General features: G+C 39.5%; 1 protein-coding gene across 16 annotated transcripts in view; it reads right to left on the reverse strand.

The window, feature by feature from the left end:
- Positions 1-21,740, reverse strand: part of CPLANE1 (ciliogenesis and planar polarity effector complex subunit 1) — a 107,120-nt gene that overhangs the window by 16,316 nt on the left and 69,064 nt on the right. For 10 of the 16 annotated variants that reach the window (XM_086361463.1, XM_086361460.1, XM_086361467.1 and 7 more), the window contains 5 exons: positions 20,309-20,562; positions 15,188-15,275; positions 5,822-5,944; positions 1,797-1,827; positions 1,157-1,288 (listed from right to left, as the gene is read on the reverse strand). In XM_086361463.1, coding sequence (XP_086217589.1) covers positions 1,157-1,288; positions 1,797-1,827; positions 5,822-5,944; positions 15,188-15,275; positions 20,309-20,562 — 628 coding nt within the window. Of the gene's footprint in view, positions 1-1,156; positions 1,289-1,796; positions 1,828-5,821; positions 5,945-14,808; positions 15,080-15,187; positions 15,276-20,308; positions 20,563-21,740 lie in introns of those variants that run through there. The other 6 variants (XM_086361469.1, XM_086361466.1, XM_086361468.1 and 3 more) reach the window with 3 other exon arrangements.

The following is a 21,740-nucleotide window of genomic DNA, read 5'->3' on the forward strand; positions in this document are numbered from 1 at the left end:
CACCACCAATATGAATGTTTCTAAAGGTTCTGGATTTCTTCATCGATCTATTCCTGGACCATCTCAATCACTTCCAGAACTTATTACACAGAGATGACCTCTAAACTGCAGCCCTCCTGGACCCGGAGCTGGCCTCAGGTTCCTGCTCAGGCTGTACTTCCCAGGGTCCAACCTGAGCTAATGAGGAGCATGGCAGGGATGCTGTGGCTGGCCCTGACCTATAAGAGACAGGACTCCTCTGAAGTTGACTCTGGCTTGATGTCTCACCACTGACCCAGCTGAAGCTTTCCTAGAACCACACTGTACTCTGGACTTAACTGACTCAGCCTTCTCTCCTCCACAGGGAGGGGCCAGACTTGCACTGTGGTCTGATGCCTCACTTCTGATCTTCTTCCTCTCAGGAATTTTCTCGATACAGCTTTTGTACATCTAATCCCATCCTGGCTTCTACACAAACAGCACTAACAGTGGCCCAAGAAACAAGGTGGTGTGAGACAGCGATTCAGGGCCGACTCAAACACGCAGCGTGGGAAGAAGACACCATCCTAACGTGAAGACGGGTTATGGACAGAGACAGTGTGGTTTCACACTAGACACCTGCTTTTCTTCTGGGAGTCTGAACTCTTGAGATGCTCCAGGCAGAGAGTACCCTATCCAACCAACCCCCAATGAATCAATAAGCCAAAAGGTGTATGTATCCCAAGGAAGCATCAATAGAAGAGGCAGCCTTTATTCTATCAAAAACCAGTTCATGGCCCAGGAAAGGCAACAAGGAAAAACATTTTAACATAATGTTCCAAGAAAAGCTATTTAAAATGTATTCTAAAGGTTCATGTCTAGGGTAAAGTACTATGAACTAAATTATTAATTACTTTAAGAAGAAACAGGATTATATTTATGTTGTACTCAGAGCGATGAGACCTTCAGAAAACTCAGGATACAGACGTGCTGTATTAGTTACAGAAGCCAGTCTATGATTGTTGGAGGAAGGGGAGGAATGACACACAAACATCACAAAATCTATTAACAGAGAAAAAAAAATCTATGTAAGCTTTGAATCTGTTTTCTAAAAAATCACCAAAAATGGTCATTTTTTTTAATACTCTTAAACCATAATCATTTTAAACAGGTTAAAAATGAATTATTCAATGATTACCTGGAGATGCTCCTAGCCTGTTGCTCTGTTAGGCCGAGCTCTTCACTGGAAACTCCATCTTTTGTTATAAGGTCATTGATAATGTCTGCAATATCAGTCAGTTCACTCATCTGGAGTGGATCTACCGAAGCACTTCATTCCCAAATGCAATATGAGAAATACAAATCAGTACCCACAACTTACTTATATTAAGCAAAAATAAGCATTTAAAACTACGCTCTCCAAGAGCATAAATGAACACAAAAAATGATAAGCATATAACTAATTTCATTCTATTGCTTTAATCTCATTAATCCTCAGTGGAAAAGCATAATCATCAGTAATTGACAACTTCATATGTACTCTCAAAGGAGCAAACGTAAGACCTAGAAGACAGCTTCTAATCTGTCCTGCCTATTGCAATTTAATACATATGCAGTAAAAGAAAATGCAGCAGATACTCTACCTACCTACTCTAAAACAGTGAGATACAACATAACAATCATCAGTTTCTTAAAAGATCCCATTCCCAATGGGAATTACATTCCTTTAATCCACAAAAAATATTTAGTGTAAAGTTTACATACATATGAACAACAAAATTTCCAGAACATATGATTTGTACCTAACTGCAAGTAAAACTATGAATTAAGATAGTTACCTTTCAAATAATTCATCACTGTTGTTCACACCTTAAAAAAAAAGAAACATTACTATGAATTAAAATTTCAGGTCAGTTATTTTTTTCTATTTTAAATTATTAGCCTGATCTAGAAATTATATGTCCACAAACTGAAATATTTTTAAACCTCCATTTGGTGGTGAATAGTGTCCACATTTTAAGATTACTTGTCTATCCAGAGCACTCTGAACAATACATGTTAGGAGGTATAATCTACTTTGCTTCATACACGGTTTAGAATACTGGAGTGTGATTTACTTTTTAAAAAGAAAAGAAAACAAAAAAACTTTTGATGATCTGAAGTGAATACTGTGTAGAAAACATCTAATTTAATCCCAAAAGCCTTTACATGGAAGAACATGACTCAAAGGATGATTTTTAAACCTTGTCCAGTATTAATAACATGTCTTTAGAGCAAAACATAGCCTTTTCAGCTTTCTGTGTTTAACCCTCAAAGAGAACTGAGTTAACAGAGAGAAAAGTGTCCTGACATCTCTTCTCAAAAACATTTCCTTAAGATTTTCTAATACTAAGATAAACCCACCTTGCCTCTATGACTGAGACATCCCCATGTTTTTAATATCAAATAATTTTGCTTTCTTAAGCACATTTTTTGTTTTTTAATCCTCACATCAAGATTTCACATTATCTTTGGTCTCTGAGTCTGGTCATTTGTGAGTTCTTCAATAATGGTGTAAGTACAGACTTGTTTATATAGTTGCTAAGTCATGTCTGACCCCAAGAACTGTAACCCCCCTCCCAGGCTCCTCTGTCCATGGGATTTCCCAGGCAAGAATACTGGAGTGGGTGCCATTTCCTTCTCCTGGGACTCTTCCTGACCAGGGATCGAGCCTGCATCTACTGTAGCGGCAGGCCGACTCTCTAGCCCGCGACACCAGGGAAGCCCTAAGTGTAGACTAATCAGATATAAAAGATCTAAGAAATGAACGATTTTGATAAAATGATTCTTTTTATCAAAAGGCAGAAAAGTGTTATAGTCACATAACTTTTAAAAGTAGTTACGCAGGAAGATTCTATCCTTCATTTTCAAACCACCTTTGGATTTCTTCTATGGGATGGCCTTTATAATTTACTAACACACGCAACAGATGAGCTTCATTCCTTGATGGTCACAGTTCCTTTTTGAAAAAATGCCAAACAGTGCACTCAGCCTGATCATCGACTTCACTTATTAGAAATACCGATAGGTCTTAAAGTGCTCAAAAAAACTCAGTCTTCTTTCTTAACTTTCTGGTGGCCTGTGAAACTGTCAGGGATTCACTGTTTCTTGAAAGTCCCTTCACCAGAGGCTGCTCATCCGCTTCCCTCACTGGGTGGGGTGGGCTCCTCCTGCTCTCTGATGGATGACATTTCTCAGGCTGGTCCTAAGCATTTCCCCATTTTCCATCAATATTAACTATATAATTAGGGAAAAAGGCTCTTCTGTTTTTTAGCCTAAACCTCTCAGCAAGCTCTAATTGCTTATCAAAAGCTAGGTCCTAAATATGATATGAATATCGCCTGAAATGCTACATCTGGTTGAAGGTGCTCTAAGAGTTTGACATTAAGACCTGGTGATATCCTTGCTCTTAGTCTGACAATGCTAACCAGCCATTTGCGTTCTCCTTCTCCACCCATGCCATCCACTTAGTCAGTGAGTATCAGTTCAGTTCAGTCGCTCAGTCATTTCCGACTCTTTGTGACACCGTGAACCGCAGCATGCCAGGCTCCTAGTCCATCACCAACTCCCAGACTTTACCCAAACTCATGTCCATGGAGTCAGTGATGCCATCCAGCCATCTCATCCTCTGTCGTCCCCTTCTCCTCCTGCCCTCAATCTTTCCCAGCATCAGGGTCTTTTCCAATGAGTCAGCTCTTCACATCAGGTGGACAAAGTATTGGAGTTTCAACTTCAACATCAGTCCTTCCAATGAACACCCAGGACTGATCTCCTTTAGGATGGACTGATTGGATTTCCTTGCAGTCCAAGGGACTCTCAAGAGTCTTCTCCAACACCACAGTTCAAAAGCATCAATTCTTCAGTGCTCAGCTTTCTTTATAGTCCAATGCTCACATCCATACATGACCACTGGAAAAACCATAACCTTGACTAGATGGACCTTTGTTGGCAAAGTAATGTCTCTGCTTTTTAATATGCTATCTAGGTTGGTCATAACTTTCCTTCCAAGCAGTAAGGGTCTTTTAATTTCATGACTACAATCACCATCTCCAGTGATTGTGGAGAAAATAAAGTCTGCCACTGTTTCCACTGTTTCCCCATCTATTCGCCATGAAGTGACGGGACCGGATGCCATGATCTTAGTTTTCTGAATGTTGAGCTTTAAGCCATCAGCTGCCTGTTCAGAATGTCTCATTTCTTCTCCTTTCCCACAACACTGCCCAGACCCTCATCACTGCCCAGGTCACATTAATTTAAAAGTTCACTAACTGACCTAGACCTCCATCCTAGTGTTCTTCCAAACCTCTCCTGCTCAAAATTTGTCAGTGATTCCCAAGTACCAAATGTAGTTTAAACTTCTCAGATACAATCAGAATCCACTAAGGCCTCTTTAACTACATTTCTCAATTCTCCCTTCCATAAGAGGAAAGAGGAAAGATACTGGTGAGCAAGAACCTATAGGAATCAAACAGATTCTCAGCTAAATGCTTTATATACAGTAATTAATCTTCACAACAACTCAGTGAATAAAAATGATTATCTCCATATGATGATGACTGAAATATGAACAGAATCTAGAAAGAGTTTAGAGAAAAAATACAAAGCTTAAAAACAGCTTAATAGTTTTTATTTAAACAACAGCAATGCCATTTAAAAATAGCATTTCTAACTGCTTATATAACTTTAATAATGGTAATAAAACATATTGCAAGCATTCAATAAAATCACCCTTATTGACCATAAGTGTCTGAGGGCAAAAAAGGTATTTCAAGGCCACCATTAGAGTTCCAATTGTGATACGCAGTATGCCCTGCTATTACTATGACACAAAATATCACTTAGGACTAAGGAATAGCATTTTGAACTGTCAGCTCTAAAAGAAATAGAATGAACAATGGCCCTGAATTTCTCTAAGCCTCAATACTCTCAACTGTAAAATGGGAGAATGGTAGCTAGATCACAGGTCAGGCTTACACCAGGGTCAACACACATAAAACAGTGATGTCTGGCATGTGGAAGAGGCCCACAAAATCACAGTCATTATTTTGTTTCCAAATCAAAACTCTTAAAATTGACAGAGTTTTAATTCCTCAATTTTTATACAAATCAAACAGTATAGTAGTATAGTATAATATACCAGTGTAATACTGTAATGTTTCAGTTGCTATGTATTTAATGGGGCTTTCCAGGTGGCGCTCGTGGTAAAGAACCCAACTTGGGTTTGAGCCCTGGGTCGGGAAGATCCCCTGGAGGAGGGCATGGCAACTACTCTAGTATGCTTGCCTGGAGAATCCCATGGACAGAGGAGCCTGAATTACACAGAGATATGACACATCTTGTGGAGAAGGCAATGGCACCCCACTCCAGTACTCTTGCCTGGAAAATCCATGGACGGAGGAGCCTGGTGGGCTGCAGTCCATGAGGTCAGTAAGAGTCGGACACGACTGAGTGATTCACTTTGACTTTCACTTTCATGCACTGGAGAAGGCAATGGCAACCCACTCCAGTGTTCTTGCCTGGAGAATCCTAGGGACGGGGGAGCCTGGTGGGCTGCCGTCTATGGGGTCGCACAGAGTCAGACACGATTGAAGCGACTTAGCAGTAGCGGCAGCATGACACATCTTGTAGAGTATCTTATGAAAGTGACACGATAATGTAGTACTACATGTACATGGCACAATTTTTAACTTTCTTTTCCCTGAAACTTATGAATATTGCAATGGCTTCACAAATCCTTCACAACTATATTCCCAGTAAAGTAAGTATTCTTCAGTAACAGTATCTTGGAAAATAAGAGTAAAGGAAAAAAAGTTAAGAACAATACCAAGAGAAGTCACATTCTGGTCACTGGAAAGGCTGACGGCTGAATGAGCCGAAGGAAGCACATAGGTCTTCTGGCAAGGGTAAGTTTCTGTTATTGAAATCTCTTCTTTGTCCCTCTGATCTTCTTTATTCATATAAGTCAGGAAGTGCATTAATCCAGAGAACATATATTACAATAAAAAGAAAATAATGATAATGGGAAAAAAATCACATGGAAAAGACATTATTCTGGTAACTTTCTTACTGCATAATAAAATAATTTAATACAGTATTAAGTTTAAACTGTCTCATAGTAAGAAAATTTATTATCTACTACTAAATTTATTATCAACTTCAGAAAACACAACAGATGGAGCTGCAGTGAATAGGCCCATTACCTGTATAAAACACAGAAGAAATGGTGAATTAAAAAAAAAGCATACACAACCAATTAAACTTGTAAGTAAAATAAGTCTCCTGGTGTCGTAAAATAAAAAGGAATTCAAATCTGGGCACTAAATGGACAATGCTGCTGGTATAGCCCGAGGAGGAACAGGAGACCTGGTTCCTACAGGCACAGTGAGAGGAAGTGAGAACGCTGAAGGACAGTTCTGTCCATAAAGTGGGGATAAGAAAAATTCTGCCCTAGAGAAACAGCAAACTTTTTTATCTCCCTGGGTAGTGGATGGGAAAAAAACAAAAGTTAACTCTGAGAAAACAGACACCCACCCTGTCTTGCTATACTACAGGCAGGTGTGGGATCTGAATTTACACTATCTATGTGGTACAGCAACTCCAAGCCAAAAAAAAGATCATAAAACCGTGTCCCCACTTTTTTCTACTTCAGTAACAGCAAGAAGAAAATAACAAAATCATGCCAAAGAAAAACATACACAACCTAGCAGAACTACCCCCTAAATAAGCTCCATATAAAAAATTACAACTCACACAAAAGAATAAGCAGCCCAGAGCATCAGTATACACATCTGACAATTGAAAATATGCACACACAAAATAAAATAATCTGAAAGGGCATAAAATATTACTAAAATGATTAAACTGATAAAATAAGGTATAGAAACCACAGTAAGAGAAAAGGACAGTACATCCAAAGAACAGAGAGATTTGAAAAAGAAAGAAATCTTCTGGACATTAAGAATGTAGTCACCAAAATTAAAATCCTACAGCAAAGAAGACACAGCAGTAGAGAGAATGAGTAGACTAAGAGAAAGAGTTCTGAGGAAATATCCTGGAGCACATCACTGAGAGCAAAGGGAGACCCTGAGGGTGGTTAGGAGACAGGGAGTAGACTGAGAAGTCCCAGCACACCTCTAACAAGAGCTTTAGAAAAAGCAGTACTCCAAAAGAAGCCAGGTAAGACTTCCCAGTGTTAAAACTGCAAATTAACAAGCCATCCCTACTCCCATATAGAATAAATAAAAGGAATTATACACCTAGACACACCGTTTCAACATGCAAAATAAACCCAAAATAAAGATGAAAACTGTAAAAGTGATCAGAGATAAAACAACAGCAATTTAGACATCACATGGGTATTATACACTCAGCAATTAGAAATGTCAATGGAAAAATGGAATAATATCTTAAAAGACTGAGGGAAGATAAGCAGTTGTGAGCCATCTCAGCTGTGAGCCATCACTCACACACTGCAGTAAAATCACAACTATTTTCAAAGACTGGGCGAACTGGCTACTGACAGACTCCAGTTGAAAGAACTAATACAGGAAGGAGGAAGGAAACAGTCCTCAACGAAGTAGATGCAAGGAGCAACTCTGGCAATAACCGCACAAAAGAGAAAATGCCAGACTACACCCTGGGGAATGACGACAAGTATTATTTGATGAAACTTGTGTTTTTGTCTAATATACTTATTTTTTACATATGTACATCATTCAGTTTACAATTTCCTTGAAAAAAAGAAGCAACTGAGGGGAAATAAACTGGCAAACATGCTGATAAATTCAAATTAGTACAGACATATAAAAATAAAAGACAAAGGAGACTAAGTGGGCAGGTTAAAAACAAGGTACAGATCTAAAATATTAGAAAACAGTATCAGAGAAGATGTGAAGAGGCATGTGTGTATGTGTGCAGTCATGTGCGAATCTTTGCAAACCCATGGACTGCAGCACGCCAGGTTCCTCTGTCCAAGAAATTTTCCAGGCAGCAATACTAGAGTGGGTTGGCATTTCCTCCTCCAGGGGATCTTCCTGGCCAAATTGAACCTGCATCTCCAGTGTCCCCTGTATTAGCAGGCAGATTCTTTACCACTGAGCCCCTGGAATACCAGTGCTAAAAGCTCTAACATAAGACCTTATGTTGCTTGTGAGGTAGATATATTCATCTCAACACTCAATTCTGAATGTTGAAAATAGAAGAATATGTCCTAAGGGAATAAAAATAGAATGTATAATTTCTGAACAAATAGAGGGGGAAAGAGTGGATACAGAAAACTCAATCCAATAGAAGGAAAGAAAAAAGGACAAAAAGTAAACAAAAGAGAGAGTAAATAGGAAGCACAAAATAAGATAACAGAAGCAAGCACAAATGTATCAGTAATCACAATAAACAGCTGCTTATATCTTATAATTAAAACACAAAGTATGTAATTATTTGAAGAATGAAATCTAGCCATATTTGCTGAACACATCTATAACACAGTCACTCATCTTGAAAGTAAAGGGATGTCTAATGACAGGAAATAAAGGGAACAGAAGAACGTAAATGACACCACAGAGACGCAATTAACAAAATGTAGACCCTGAAAAATACTTCAGGACAAACAACCAAGTTTCTTCAACAATAAACTAGAAGGGGAAAAAGAGAGAAAAAAAGAGGAACCCAGAAATTAAAAGAGAATTATAAGCCATCAACCAAATGCCATGTATGGCCCTTACCTGGACTCCAACTGGACCAAATAAACCATTTTTTAAAATGAGCCAACTGGCAATAGCTGAACACTTATTAGGTACGTGACAGTATCAAGACTTTTTAAAAAAAGAGGTGATAATGTTGCTATTATTTTAAAAATAGACCTTGTCTTTTAGAGAATGTTAAAATATTTATGGATAAAATAATGTGTCATCTGGAATTTGCTTTAAAATAATTCAGGAAAAGGTAGAAAGAGTGGGTGGGATATATAAAACAGGACTGGCCATGGGTTGATACTTGTAAAGGTGATTGTTGGGAACATGAAGGTTAATTAAACTATTTTGTCTTCTACTGAACTATGCCTGAAACTTACCGTTAAAATTTTTAATAAAAAGTATCAAAAAAGATAAATGGACATATTCAACAAAATTAACTTTGAGCCTAAACAACATTATTGAGAATAAAGATAGTCATTACTTAATAATATTTCACTCAATCGTGTCCAACTCTTTGCGACTCCATGGACTGCAGCACGCCAGGCTTCCCTGTCCATCACTAACTCCAGGAACTTACTCAAACTCATGTCCATCGAGTCGGTGATGCCATCCAACCATCTCATCCTCTGTCGTCCCCTTCTCCTCCTGACCTCAATCTTTCCCAACATCAGTTCAGTTCAGTTCAGTTGCTCAGTCGTGTCCAACTCTTTGCGACCCCATGAATCGCAGCACGCCAGGCCTCCCTGTCCATCACCAACTCCCGGAGTCTACACAAACCCATGTCCATCGAGTAGGTGATGCCATCCAGCCATCTCATCCTCTGTCATCCCCTTCTTCTCCTGCCCCCAATCCTTCCCAGCATTAGGGTCTTTTCCAATGAGTCAACTCATCGCATGAGGTGGCCAAAGTATTGGAGTTTCAGCTTCAACATCAGTTCTTCCAATGAACACCCAGGACTGATCTCCTTTGGGATGGACTGGTTGGATCTTCTTGCAGTCCAAGGGACTCTCAAGAGTCTTCACAGCACCACAGTTCAAAAGCATCAGTTCTTCAGTGCTCAGCTTTCTTTATAGTCCAACTCTCACATCCATACGTGACTACTGGAAAAACCAGAGCTTTGACTAGATGGACCTTTGTTGGCAAAGTAATATCTCTGCTTTTTAATATGCTGTCTAGGCTGGTCCTAACTTTTCTTCCAAGGAGCAAGTGTCTTTTAATTTCCTGGCTGCAGTCACCATCTGCAGTGATTTTGGAGCCCCCCAAAATAAGGTCTCTCACTGTTTCCACTGTTTCCCCATCAATTTGCCATGAAGTGATGGGACCAGATGCCATGTTCTCAGTTTTCTGAATGTTGAGTTTTAAGCCAACTTTTTGGAATGGGTGAATTTAACTCAGATGACCATTATATCTACTACTGTGGGCAAGAATCCCTTAGAAGAAATGGAGTAGCCATCATAGTCAACAAAAGAGTCCGAAATGAGGTACTTGGATGCAATCTCAAAAACAACAGAAATGATCTCTGTTCATTTCCAAGGCAAACCATTCAATATCATAGTAATTCAAGTCTATGTCCCGACCAGTAATGCTGAAGAAGCCGAAGTTGAATGGTTCTATGAAGACCTATAAAACCTTCTAGAACTAATACCCAAAAAAGATGTTCTTTTCATTATAGGGAACTGGAATGCAAAAGTAGGAAGTCAAAAGATACCTGGAGAATCAGGCAAATCTGGCCTTGGAGTACAAAATGAAGCAGGTCAAAGGCTAACAAGAGTTTTGCCAAGAGAATACACTAGTCATAGCAAACACACTCTTCCAACAACACAAGGGAAGACTCTACACATGAACATCACCAGATGGTCAATACTAAAATCAGACTGATAATATTCTTTGCAGTCAAAGATGGAGAAGCTTTATACAGTCAGCAAAAACAAGACTGGGAGCTGACTGTGGCTCAGATCATGAACTCCTGATTGCCAAATTCAGACTTAAATTAAAGAAAGTAGGGAAAACCACTAGACCATTCAGGTATGACCTAAATCAAATCCCTTACGATTATACAATGAAAATGACAAACAGATTCAAGGGATTAGATCTGATAGACAGAGTGCCTGAAGAACTATGGACAGAGGTTTGTGACACTGTACAGGAGGCAGTGATCAAAACCATTCCCAAGAAAAAGGAATGCAAAAAGGCAAAATGGTTGTCTGAGGAGGTGTTACAAATTGCTGAGAAAAGAAGAGAAGCTAAAGACAAAGGAGAAAAGGAAAGATATATCCATTTGAATACAGAGTTCCAAAGAACAGCAAGGAGAGATAAGAAAGCCTTCCTCAGTGATCAATGCAAAAAAATAGAGGAAAACAATAAAATGGGAAAGACCAGAGATCTCTTCAAGAAAATTATAGAGATACCAAGTGAATATTTCATGCAAAGATGGGCACAATAAAGGACAGAAATGATATGGACCTAACAGAAGAAGAAGATATTAAGAAGAGGTGGCAAGAATACATAGAGAACTGTACAAAAAAGATCTTCATGACCCAGATAACCACGATGATGTGATCACTCACCTGGAGCCAGACATCCAGGAATTTCGTGAAGTCAAGTGGGCCTTAGGACATCACTACGAACAAAGCTAGTGGAGGTGATGGAATTCCAGTTGAGCTATTTCAAATCCTAAAAGATGATGCTGGGAAAGTGCTGCACTGAATATGCCAGCAAATTTGGAAAACTCAGCAGTGGCCACAGGACTGGAAAAGGTCAGTTTTCATTCCAATCCCAAAGAAAGCCAATGCCAAAGAATGCTCAAACTATCACACAATTGTACTCATCTCACACGCTAGCAAAGTAATGCTCAAACTTCTCCAAGCCAGGATTCAAAAGTACGTGAACTGTGAACTTCCAGATGTTCAAGCTGGATTTAGAAAAGGCAGAGGAACCAGAGATCAAATTGCCAACATCCACTGGATCATAGAAAAAGCAAGAGAGTTCCAGAAAAACATCTACTTCTACTTTATTGACTATGCCAAAGCCTTTGACTGTGTGGATCACAACACACTGGAAAATTCTTAAAAAAGATGGGAATTCCAGACCACCTGACCTGCCTCCTAAGAAATCTGTATGCAGGTCAAGAAGCTACAGTTAGAACTAGACATGAAACAACAGACTGATTCCAAATCGGGAAAGGAGTATGTCAAGGCTGTATACTTAATGATAAAACAGATAAAATTCAAGAAAAGTAATCATCATTAACTATATTCATTTTATAACATAGCCTAAACTACATAAGATATACCCATAGCCTGAACCACATAATATATACCCAATTGAATGCAGAGTTCCAAAGAATTGCTAGGAAAGATAAGAAAGCCTTTTTAAGTGAACAATGCAAAGAAATAATAGAACACAACTCAAAGGGAAAAACTAAAGATCTCTTCAAGAAAACTGGAGATACCAAGGGAACATTTCATGCAAGGATGGTCATGATAAAGGACAGAAGTTTTAAGGACCTAACAGAAGCAGAAGAGATTAAGAAGAGGTGCATAGAATACATAGAAGAACTGTACAAAAAAGGTCTTAATAACTTGAATTACCACAAGGCTGTGGTCACTCACCTAGAGACAGACATCCTGTAGTGTGAAGTTAAATGAACCTTAGGAAGCATTAGTACAAACAAAACCAGTGGAGGTGATGGAATTCCAGCTGAGATATTTCAAATCCTAAAAGCTGATATTGTTAAAGCGATGCACTCAATATGTCAACAAATTTGGAAAAGCCAGCAGTGGCCACAGGACTGAAAAAGGTCAGTTTTTATTCCAAACCCAAAGAAAGGCAATCCCAAAGAATGTCCCAGCTACCAAACAGTTGCACTCATTTCACGTGTTAGCAAGGCAATTCTCAAAATCCTTCATGCTAGGCTTCAACAGTACGTGAAATGAGAACTTCCAGATGTATAAGCTGGATTTAGAAAAGGCAGAGGAACCAGAGATCAAGTTGCCAACATTCACTGGATCATAGAAAAAGCAAAGGATTTCCAGGAAAATATCTATTTCTGCTTCATTGACTACACTAAAGTCTTTGACTTTGTGGATCACAACAAACTGTGGAAAACTCTTAAAGAGATGGGAAAACCAGACCACCTTATCTGTCTCCCTGAAAAACCTGTATGCAGGTCAAGAAGCAACAGTTAGAACTGGTTCCAAAATGGGAAAGGAGTATATCAAGGCTGTATACTGTCACCCTGCTTATTTAACTTATATGCAGAATGCATCATGTGAAATGTCAGGCTGGATGAAGCACAAGCTGGAATCAATAGCCGGGAGAAATATCAATAACCTCAGATATGCAGATACCACCACCCTTATGGCAGAAAGCAAAGAACTAAAGAGCCTCTTGATGAAAGTGAAAGATGAGAGTGAAAAAGTTGGCTTAAAACTCAACATTCAGAAAACTAAGATAATGGCAACTGGTCCCAACACTTCATGGCAAATAGATGGAGAAACAATGGAAACAGTGAGAGCCTTTATTTTGGGGGGATCCAAAATTACTGCAGATGGTGACTGCAGCCATGAAATTAAAAGATGCTTGCTCCTTGGAAGAAAAGCTATGAGAAAGCCAGACAGCATATTCAAAAGCAGGGATATCACTTTGCTGACAAAGGTCTGCATAGTCAAAGCAATCGCTTTTCCAGCAGTCATGTATGGATATGAAAGTTGGAGCATATAAGAAGGCTAAGTGCCAAAGAATTGACTCTTTTGATCATGGTGCTGGAGAAGACTCTTTGAGAGTCCCTTGGAAAGCAAGGAGATCAAACCATGAAATCAAACTGAATATTCACTGAAAGGACTAATGCTGAAGCTGAAGTCTGAAAGTTTAGCCACCTGATGTGAAGAGCCGACTCATTAGAAAAGACCCTGACACTAGGAAAGACTGAGGACAGGAGGAGAAGGGGGTGATGACAGAGGATGAGATGGTTAGCATAATCAACTCAATGGACACAAGTCTGAGCTAACTCTGCGTGATAGAGAAGAACAGGGATGCCTGGCATGCTGCAGTCCATGGGGTGGCAAAGAGTCAGACATGAGCTGGTGACTGAACAACAAAAAAACAAGTACATAAAGAAACATTTAACAGAATTACAAAGAGAAATAAACAATTCCAAATCACTGCAGGTAATTTTTAATGCGCCCTTCTGATCAGTGTAATTTAGAAGTCTGACTATGATATATGTGTATGTGACTACACACACACACATCTCCTACATAAACAGAAAATGCTCACTCTTTTCAAATAAATAGAATATTTACAAAAACTGACTATATATCCTAAGCCTCAACCAAAATTTTAACAAATATCTAAGAGTGATATAAATTGGAAGGACTGATGCTGAAGCTGAAGCTTCAATACTTTGGCCACCTGATGCGAAGAACTGACTCACTAGAAAAGACCTTGATGCTGGGAAAGATTGAAGGCAGGAGGAGAAGGGGATGCCAGAGGATAAGATGGCTGGATGGCACCACCGACTCAATGGACATGTATTTGAGCAAGCTCCGGGAGTTGGTGATGGAAAGGGAAGCCTGGTGTGCTGCAGTCCATGGGGTTACAAAGAGTCAGACACGACTGAGCAACTAAGCTGAACTGAAGAATGATATTATCATACACTCATCTAATCACAATACAATGAAAATGGAAATAAATTACAAAAATATAGCCCAAGCCCCATAATATTTGGAAGCTAAAAAGTCTTTTTACGAGCTGAAGAATAAATCTTAATATAAATTGAATACCACCAAAAGATATAACAGCAGCACCCTTATCTGGGTCCTTGAATAAACACGTTCAGCCTCAAATGCATTTATTAGAAAAAAACAAAGTATGAAGTTAGGAAAAATCCCACAAAGTAAGCCTCCAAGAGCAGAAGAAATAATAAAGCTAAAGAGTAGAAATTTGTGAAAAAGAACATTAAGAAACAATAAAGAGAATCAATAAACCAAACCCCGTTTTCTGGCAAAATAAATTAAACTGCTGAGTAGACTAAATGAAAGAAAGAATATAGATACTAACAATCATAGATATAGTAGACATTTAAAAAAATACCCAAATTCTCATTCTTAAAATAAGAAATGCCAAAGCTTAATAACTTCACCGTTGCCAGGCCACTGAACCTGAACTTCAGGTTCCGGCTCCTCTGATGACCGCAGGCAGACACCACCTCAGCACAAGATCTGTGATTCTCAGCGGTCACGCAGCCAGTGGTGCGGAGTCACATAACCGTGGTCCAGCCCACACTGCCTCATTCTGGGGCAAAGGCCAGAGGAGGTCACGGCATCGGCTTCTCAGGAAATAAACTGGCCTGAGGTGAGGGCCCATTATGTTATCACAAAATGAATCCTCATCTAAAAATAAGGGGACCGATGGCTTCAGCTCACGTAAGAAGACTATTTCTGGCGCATACACATCCTTCCCAAGAAAGGCTTCAGTCCCACCCTGGACCCCTCACAAACCTTCTTCAGAAATGCTAATGGTTTTTGAAGGGAATGTTTTTTCAGATTCAGGGCCAGAAGACAGTTCAATGGGACCCACAGGTTCAACCTATAGAAAAACATACACCACAAAATAATGGTTACAAATTTTATAGTCTGATTATTTCAAAATACCATAAATAATTTTACATAGGTTTTTCATATTTGCATTGGAAGAATGCAAATATGAAAGATGAAAGAAGAGGATTGAATCCAATATGAGTTAAATGGTGAGGTTTTTTTAAAGAGGAGTAAATTTTTACTTATTTTGTATCTTAACCAATTTAACCTTTTAAGAAGCTCAGGAAAACTGCATCACAAATTTTAGAATGGGGAGGAATGTTAACTGCCATCAAGACAAAACTTTCCCTTTTATTTACACAGTTCACCTTTATTTTACTGATTTTTTAATTGAAGTATAATTGACTTACAATGTTATATTAGCTTCAGATGTATATTACAGTAATTCAATATTTTTATACACTACTCACCATATAAAGCTACACAACATTATTCACTCTTCTCCCTGTGCTGTACATTGTATCACTGACTTATTTTTACAATTGGTAATTTGTACCTCTTAATCCCCTTCACCTATTTCACCCATCTCCCACCCACCTCTCTTCTGGCAACCACTGGTTTGTTCTCTGTGTCAATGAGTCTGTTTCTGTTTTGTGTTTCAGATAGTCTCTTCAGCAAAAAGTGTCGGGAAAACTGCTGCTGCTGCTGCTAAGTCGCTTCAGTCGTGTTCGACTCTGTGCGACCCCATAGATGGCAGCCCACCAGGCTTGTCTGTCCATGGGATTCTCCAGGAAAGAACACTGGAGTGGGTTGCCATTTCCTCCTCCAATGCATGAAAGTGGAAAGTGAAAGTGAAGTCACTCAGTCGTGTCCGACTCTTAGCGACCCCATGGACTGCCGCCTACCAGGCTCCTCCATCCATTGGATTTTCCAGGCAAGAGTACTGGAGTGGGGTGCCATTGCCTTCTCCTGTTGGGAAAACTAGACAGCTCCATTTTAAAGAAGAAAACTAGACCATTTTCTTACACCATACACAAAATAAACTAAAAACTGTCTGTTGCTGTTTTTCAGTTACTAAGTTGTGTCAAGGCTGTATATTGTCACCATGCTTATTTAACTTATATGCAGGGTACATCATGAGAAACGCTGGACTGGAAGAAGCACAAGCTGGAATCAAGATTGCCGGGAGAAATATCAGTAACCTCAGATATGCAGATGACACCACCCTTATGGCAGAAAGTGAAGAGGAACAGAGTGAAAAAGTTGGCTTAAAGCTCAACATTCAGAAAACGAAGATCATGGCATCTGGTCCCATCACTTCATGGGAAATAGATGGGGAAACAGTGGAAACAGTGGCAGACTTTATTTTTCTGGGCTCCAAAATCACTGCAGATGGTGACTGCAGCCATGAAATTAAAAGATGCTTACTCCTTGGAAGGAAAGTTATGACCAACCTAGATAGCATAGTCAAAAGCAGAGACATTACTTTGCCAACAAAGGTCCGTCTAGTCAAGGCTATGGTATTTCCAGTGGTCATGTATGGATGTGAGAGTCGGACTGTGAAGAAGGCTGAGCGCTGAAGAATTGATGCTTTTGAACTAGGGTGTTGGAGAAGACTCTTGAGAGTCCCTTGGACTGCAAGGAGATCCAACCAGTCCATTCTGAAGGAGATCAGCCCTGGGATTTCTTTGGAAGGAATGATGCTGAAGCTGAAACTCCAGTACTTTGGCCACCTCATGCGAAGAGTTGACTCATTGGAAAAGACTCTGATGCTGGGAGGGATTGGGGGCAGGAGGAGAAGGGGACGACAGAGGATGAGATGGCTGGATGGCATCACTGACTCGATGGACGTGAGTCTGAGTGAACTCTGGGAGTTGGTGATGGACAGGGAGGCCTGGCGTGCTGCGATTCACGGGGTCTCGAAGAGTCGGACACGACTGAGCGACTGAACTGACTGAAGTTGTGTCCGACTCTTCTCGATCTCGTGGATGGCAGCACACCAGGCTTCCCTGTTCTTCACTATTTCTCAGAATCTGCTCAAACTCACGTCCATTGAGTTGGTGACGCCATCCAACCATCTGATAAAGACTTAAAAGTAAGACCGGAAACTGTAAAACTCCTAGAGGAAAACTGAGGCAATAGGCTCTCACACTGGTCTCAGCAATATATTTTTGGATCTGTCTCCTCAGGCAAGTGTAACAACAGCAAAAATAAACAGAGACTACAACAAACCAGAAAGTTTTTGCATAGTGTAGGAAACCAACAACAAAATAGAAAGGCGACCTATAGACTGGGAGAAAATATTTGCAAATACTCTCTCTGATGAGGGACTAATATCTAAAATATTAACAGAACTCATACAGCTAAATATCAAAAAAAAAAAAAAACAATTTAAAATTGGGTACAGGACATGAATAGACATTTTTTCCAAAGAAAACATACAAATAGCCAGTGGGCTTATGAAAAGATGGTCAACATCACTAATCACCTAGGAAATGCAAATCAAAACCACAGTGAGCTATCATATGCCGGACAGATTGTCTATTATCAAAAAGACAAACAAGTGTCTGGGGAAAAGGGAATGCTTGAGCACCACTGGTGGGAAGCAAACTCATGCAGCCACTGTGGAAAACAGTATGGAAGTTCCTCAAAAAACAACAACAGGTCTATCATACAGTCCAGAAATTCCAATTTTGGGTATTTAGAAATCAAATCTTTCATTTTAAAGATGAGGAATGCGGACCAGAGAGATGCAGAGACTCTCAAATCCAGCACATGGACTTGAACAAATATTTTTAAAGCACCTGGTTGGGGTGTCCACAGTACCCCTCAGCTTCTTCCAGGCCGACAGGCCATTTTCTTAAACTAAAATGAGCAAGTAAAAAAAAAATCTCTGTGTTTATGTGTGCATCAAATAGGATGAGAACATTTTAAACTAATATGCCAAACCTTTCATTTAAATCAGTTCTATTTCCTTCAAAGCAGTCACCTCGGAAGACTATATGCTTATTGAGTTTGATCAACAAATTTCAGAATTCTTTGTTTGAAACTGCCTCCCAAGCTTGGGCGACAATTATTAATAACTATTCCATTATTATTATATGAATGTGATTTTATTTCTGTCTGAATCTAAGAACGAGAGCACAAAAACAGCCATCAAATAAACATTTATCAGATGTCTGCCATCCACCAAGTAAAAGACAAATTCTTACTTTCCAGTGTGGAAAGGCTGGGGCCGAGAGGGGACCAGTATCAGAATTTGGAGGAACCTTTAAAACACACAAGAGCGTGACCTATGCCCTGCTCCTTGAGAAGCCATCTGCCCCTCCCGTCTCTTTCCCCGCCCCACCCTGGTCAACCTGAACCTGAAGTTGCTCAGTCGTGAAGTTGCTCTTTGCTCTTTGCGACCCCATGGACTATAGCCTACCAGGCTTCTCCGTCCATGGGATTTTTCAGGCAAGAGTACTGGAGTGGGGTGCCATTTCCTTCTCCAGGGGATCTTCCCGACCCAGGGATTGAACCCAGGTCTCCTGCATTGTAGGCAGACGCTTTTATCCTCTGAGCCACCAGGGAAGCAGGGCTGGCATATTTACACAGTCACAAGAGGCCTTGTGTACCTGTGTGTCCTGACAGCACCCTGTTCACGTGTATTTTTGGTGCACACATCTATCTTCTTTTATTAGATTCTAAGTTCCTTGAGAGTAGGGACTATGCCTTATTTGCTTTCTTATTCCTAGAACTTAGCACAGGGCCCAGCACGTGGTAAAAGCTTGATAAATGTTTGTTAAAGGAATGAATGACTCACCAGATTTGGTGAGTGTGAACAAGCCAGGATCAAGACTAGACTGAGGTGGAAGTAACATACCAGGCTTTACATAAACTAGGAGCTTAATAAACTGGAAGAGAAGGCAATTTTGAAAGTGATTCCTTGGAATATGGATTTCTAGGGACAATTTCAACACTCAACATTAATTTGGATGTAATAAATCTAAACCTGGATTAAAAACAAAAAGGAAAACAACCAACTAAACACCATAATGTCATTACTTAATAGTAATCCTGAAACTGATACAACATTGTAAATCAACTACACTGCAATAAAATTTAAAAAACCAAAGCAGCAATCCTACTTCATATATTATTTTCACTGTAGTTTCACATATACTAAATCTTAACTTTTTAATAATTGCTAAACCTTTGGATTAAAGAAATGCCACAATCCTAATAAATACATCTTTTAAAATATCAACATTCTAGTAACCTGGAATATTTGTTAGGTATGTCACTGATGGAATTCTTTTTCTACAAATTTGCATTTTCTGTAATTTGCATTTCCCAATATAAGGCTTTAATACATTCAAAATATTTTTACTATTTTTTAATTAATCTTTATTTTATAAAAATTTTATTTCCTAAAAAAATAGGATATTTGTATAAAATAAGTAATAGAGACTTCTTTTCTATTTGTCTAACTACCATTATATACCATATACATAAACATTAATCTCTTTATGATGCAAGCTTTTTAAAGATACAGAAAACTTCTAAGGACTACTAATCCTGTTCTATAAACTATTTGAAAGAAATTGAGAATTCAAAATGTAAGGACAACAATGTCTGTAGAGTTATAAAAATCTTGCTGAAGAAAATGATACTCAATTGAGAGCAGGATTTATCTAAAACCACATTCTGGTTTTGTAATTCATGTATTTATTTTCCTGGTAGAAGTTGAGGGTTCAGTTCTTAAAAGCTTAATGCTTAAGTGGAAGTGGTTCTCCACGGGGAGAATGCCCCTCAGAGGACATGTGTCAGTGCCTGGAGACATTTTTGGTTATTGAGGCTAAAGGGAACGCTACTGACAGCTAGAGGTCAAGACTAGGGGCGTTTTACCCTACAACGCGTGGGGTAGATGTCCACAACAGAGAATTACCTGGCCCAAATGCCAACAATGCTGCAGGCTGAGAAACCTTAGCTTTTGAACCCATTTCTCATTATTTTGAAAAATCAAGAGTCTAAAATTATATCACACTACAAATCTAGTAAGGAGGTTAACCAACAAATTAACAAGTAAAGACAGTCTACCTTCATACAGTGTCGGTCTGGCGCTGTGTGTGGGGGGAAATTGTGCTCTATGTTTTCAGCGAGGTTCTGTATTGCTAAGAGCTGTTCATCAATTTTCTGAAGCTTTGCGGTGAGATGCTCCAGCCGGCGAGCTGCAGGGCTTGGCGCAGGACGAGCGGTGGGGACTTCCTGTAGCACCTCCCACAGAAGATAGTCTTCTGTAGCATCTGACTTTGAGCTCGGTTCCTTGAAGTGAAAATCTGGCTTCGGAGTATCTAAATATTATTAAAGGTAATATCAGAACTGACTACAGTTAAGAAAAATTGTAATAGATGCTGACGATTTAATTTCTCAAAGACCTCACTTTAAGTCAACATAACATTCCCTTCTTTCAAATCAGTTTTAATTTAATATACTTAGAAATATCCTCAGCTTCTTGACTTCTGAGATTAGTCTTTGTTGTGAGATAGGATATATAACAGTGTTACCATTACCCCAAAGCACCATTACAATGAAATCTGAATGTTAATGTTACTTTTACTTTCTGCTACAAAAATACATTTCACCAAAAAGCAACTTTAAAGTCTTTATGACTTTTTAAAACTCTACCTGAAAACCAACATCACACAGTAAAAGCTAGGTCCAATGTAGGCCATTACTGCCTCTATGTGGGATCTCAGGCAAACATTAAGCCTCTCAAGACCAATATATATCAAAGTCAATGACTCTCTGTACTTTTGAACTCAGCTGATTCTTGTCCCTAATTTGAAACACTTCTTCTGGCCTCTGGGTCTTCTCCTCCCTATCTCATGCTCCCTTCTTAGTCATCATCTTGGACTGTTTCTCTGCAACCCACACTCCTTTCACCCTTCAGTACTTCCAGGGCACCAGTCTCAGATCACGGCTCTTCTCACTCCACCCACCCTCTCTGGGTGAGGTCTCGGGTGCACTGCTGACTCTCACATCCAAACAACTCTGTGAGCTCCAGTTCTTAAATCTATCTGTGTCCTGAACATCTTATTCTGCTCTTACTCTGTTTTTCAGTCACTAAGTCATGTCCGACTCTTTGCGAGCCCATGGACTGCAGCACGCCAGGCTCCTCTGTTCTCCACTATATCCCAACGTTTGCTCAAATCCATGTCCATTGAGTTAGTGATGCTATCTAATCATCTCATCCTCTGTCGTTCCCCTCTCCTGCCTTCAGTCTTTCCCAGCATCAAGGTCTTTTCCAATGAGTCAGTCAGCTCTTCGCATCAGGTGGCCAAAGTACTGAAGCTTCAGCTTCAGCATCAGTCCTTCCAATGAATATTCAGGGTTGATTTCCTTTAGGATTGACTGGTGTGATCTCCTTGCAGTCCAAGGGACTCTCAAGAGTCTTCTCCAGCACCACAGTTCAAAAGAATGAATTCTTCAGCTCTCAGCCTTAGTTATGGTTCCTCTCTCACATTCATAC

This window comes from Bos grunniens, chromosome 20, assembly GCF_055505025.1.
Source record: "Bos grunniens cultivar Pamir isolate PY7600 chromosome 20, Bosgru_T2T1.0, whole genome shotgun sequence".
Classification (NCBI taxonomy): Eukaryota; Metazoa; Chordata; class Mammalia; order Artiodactyla; family Bovidae; genus Bos; species Bos grunniens.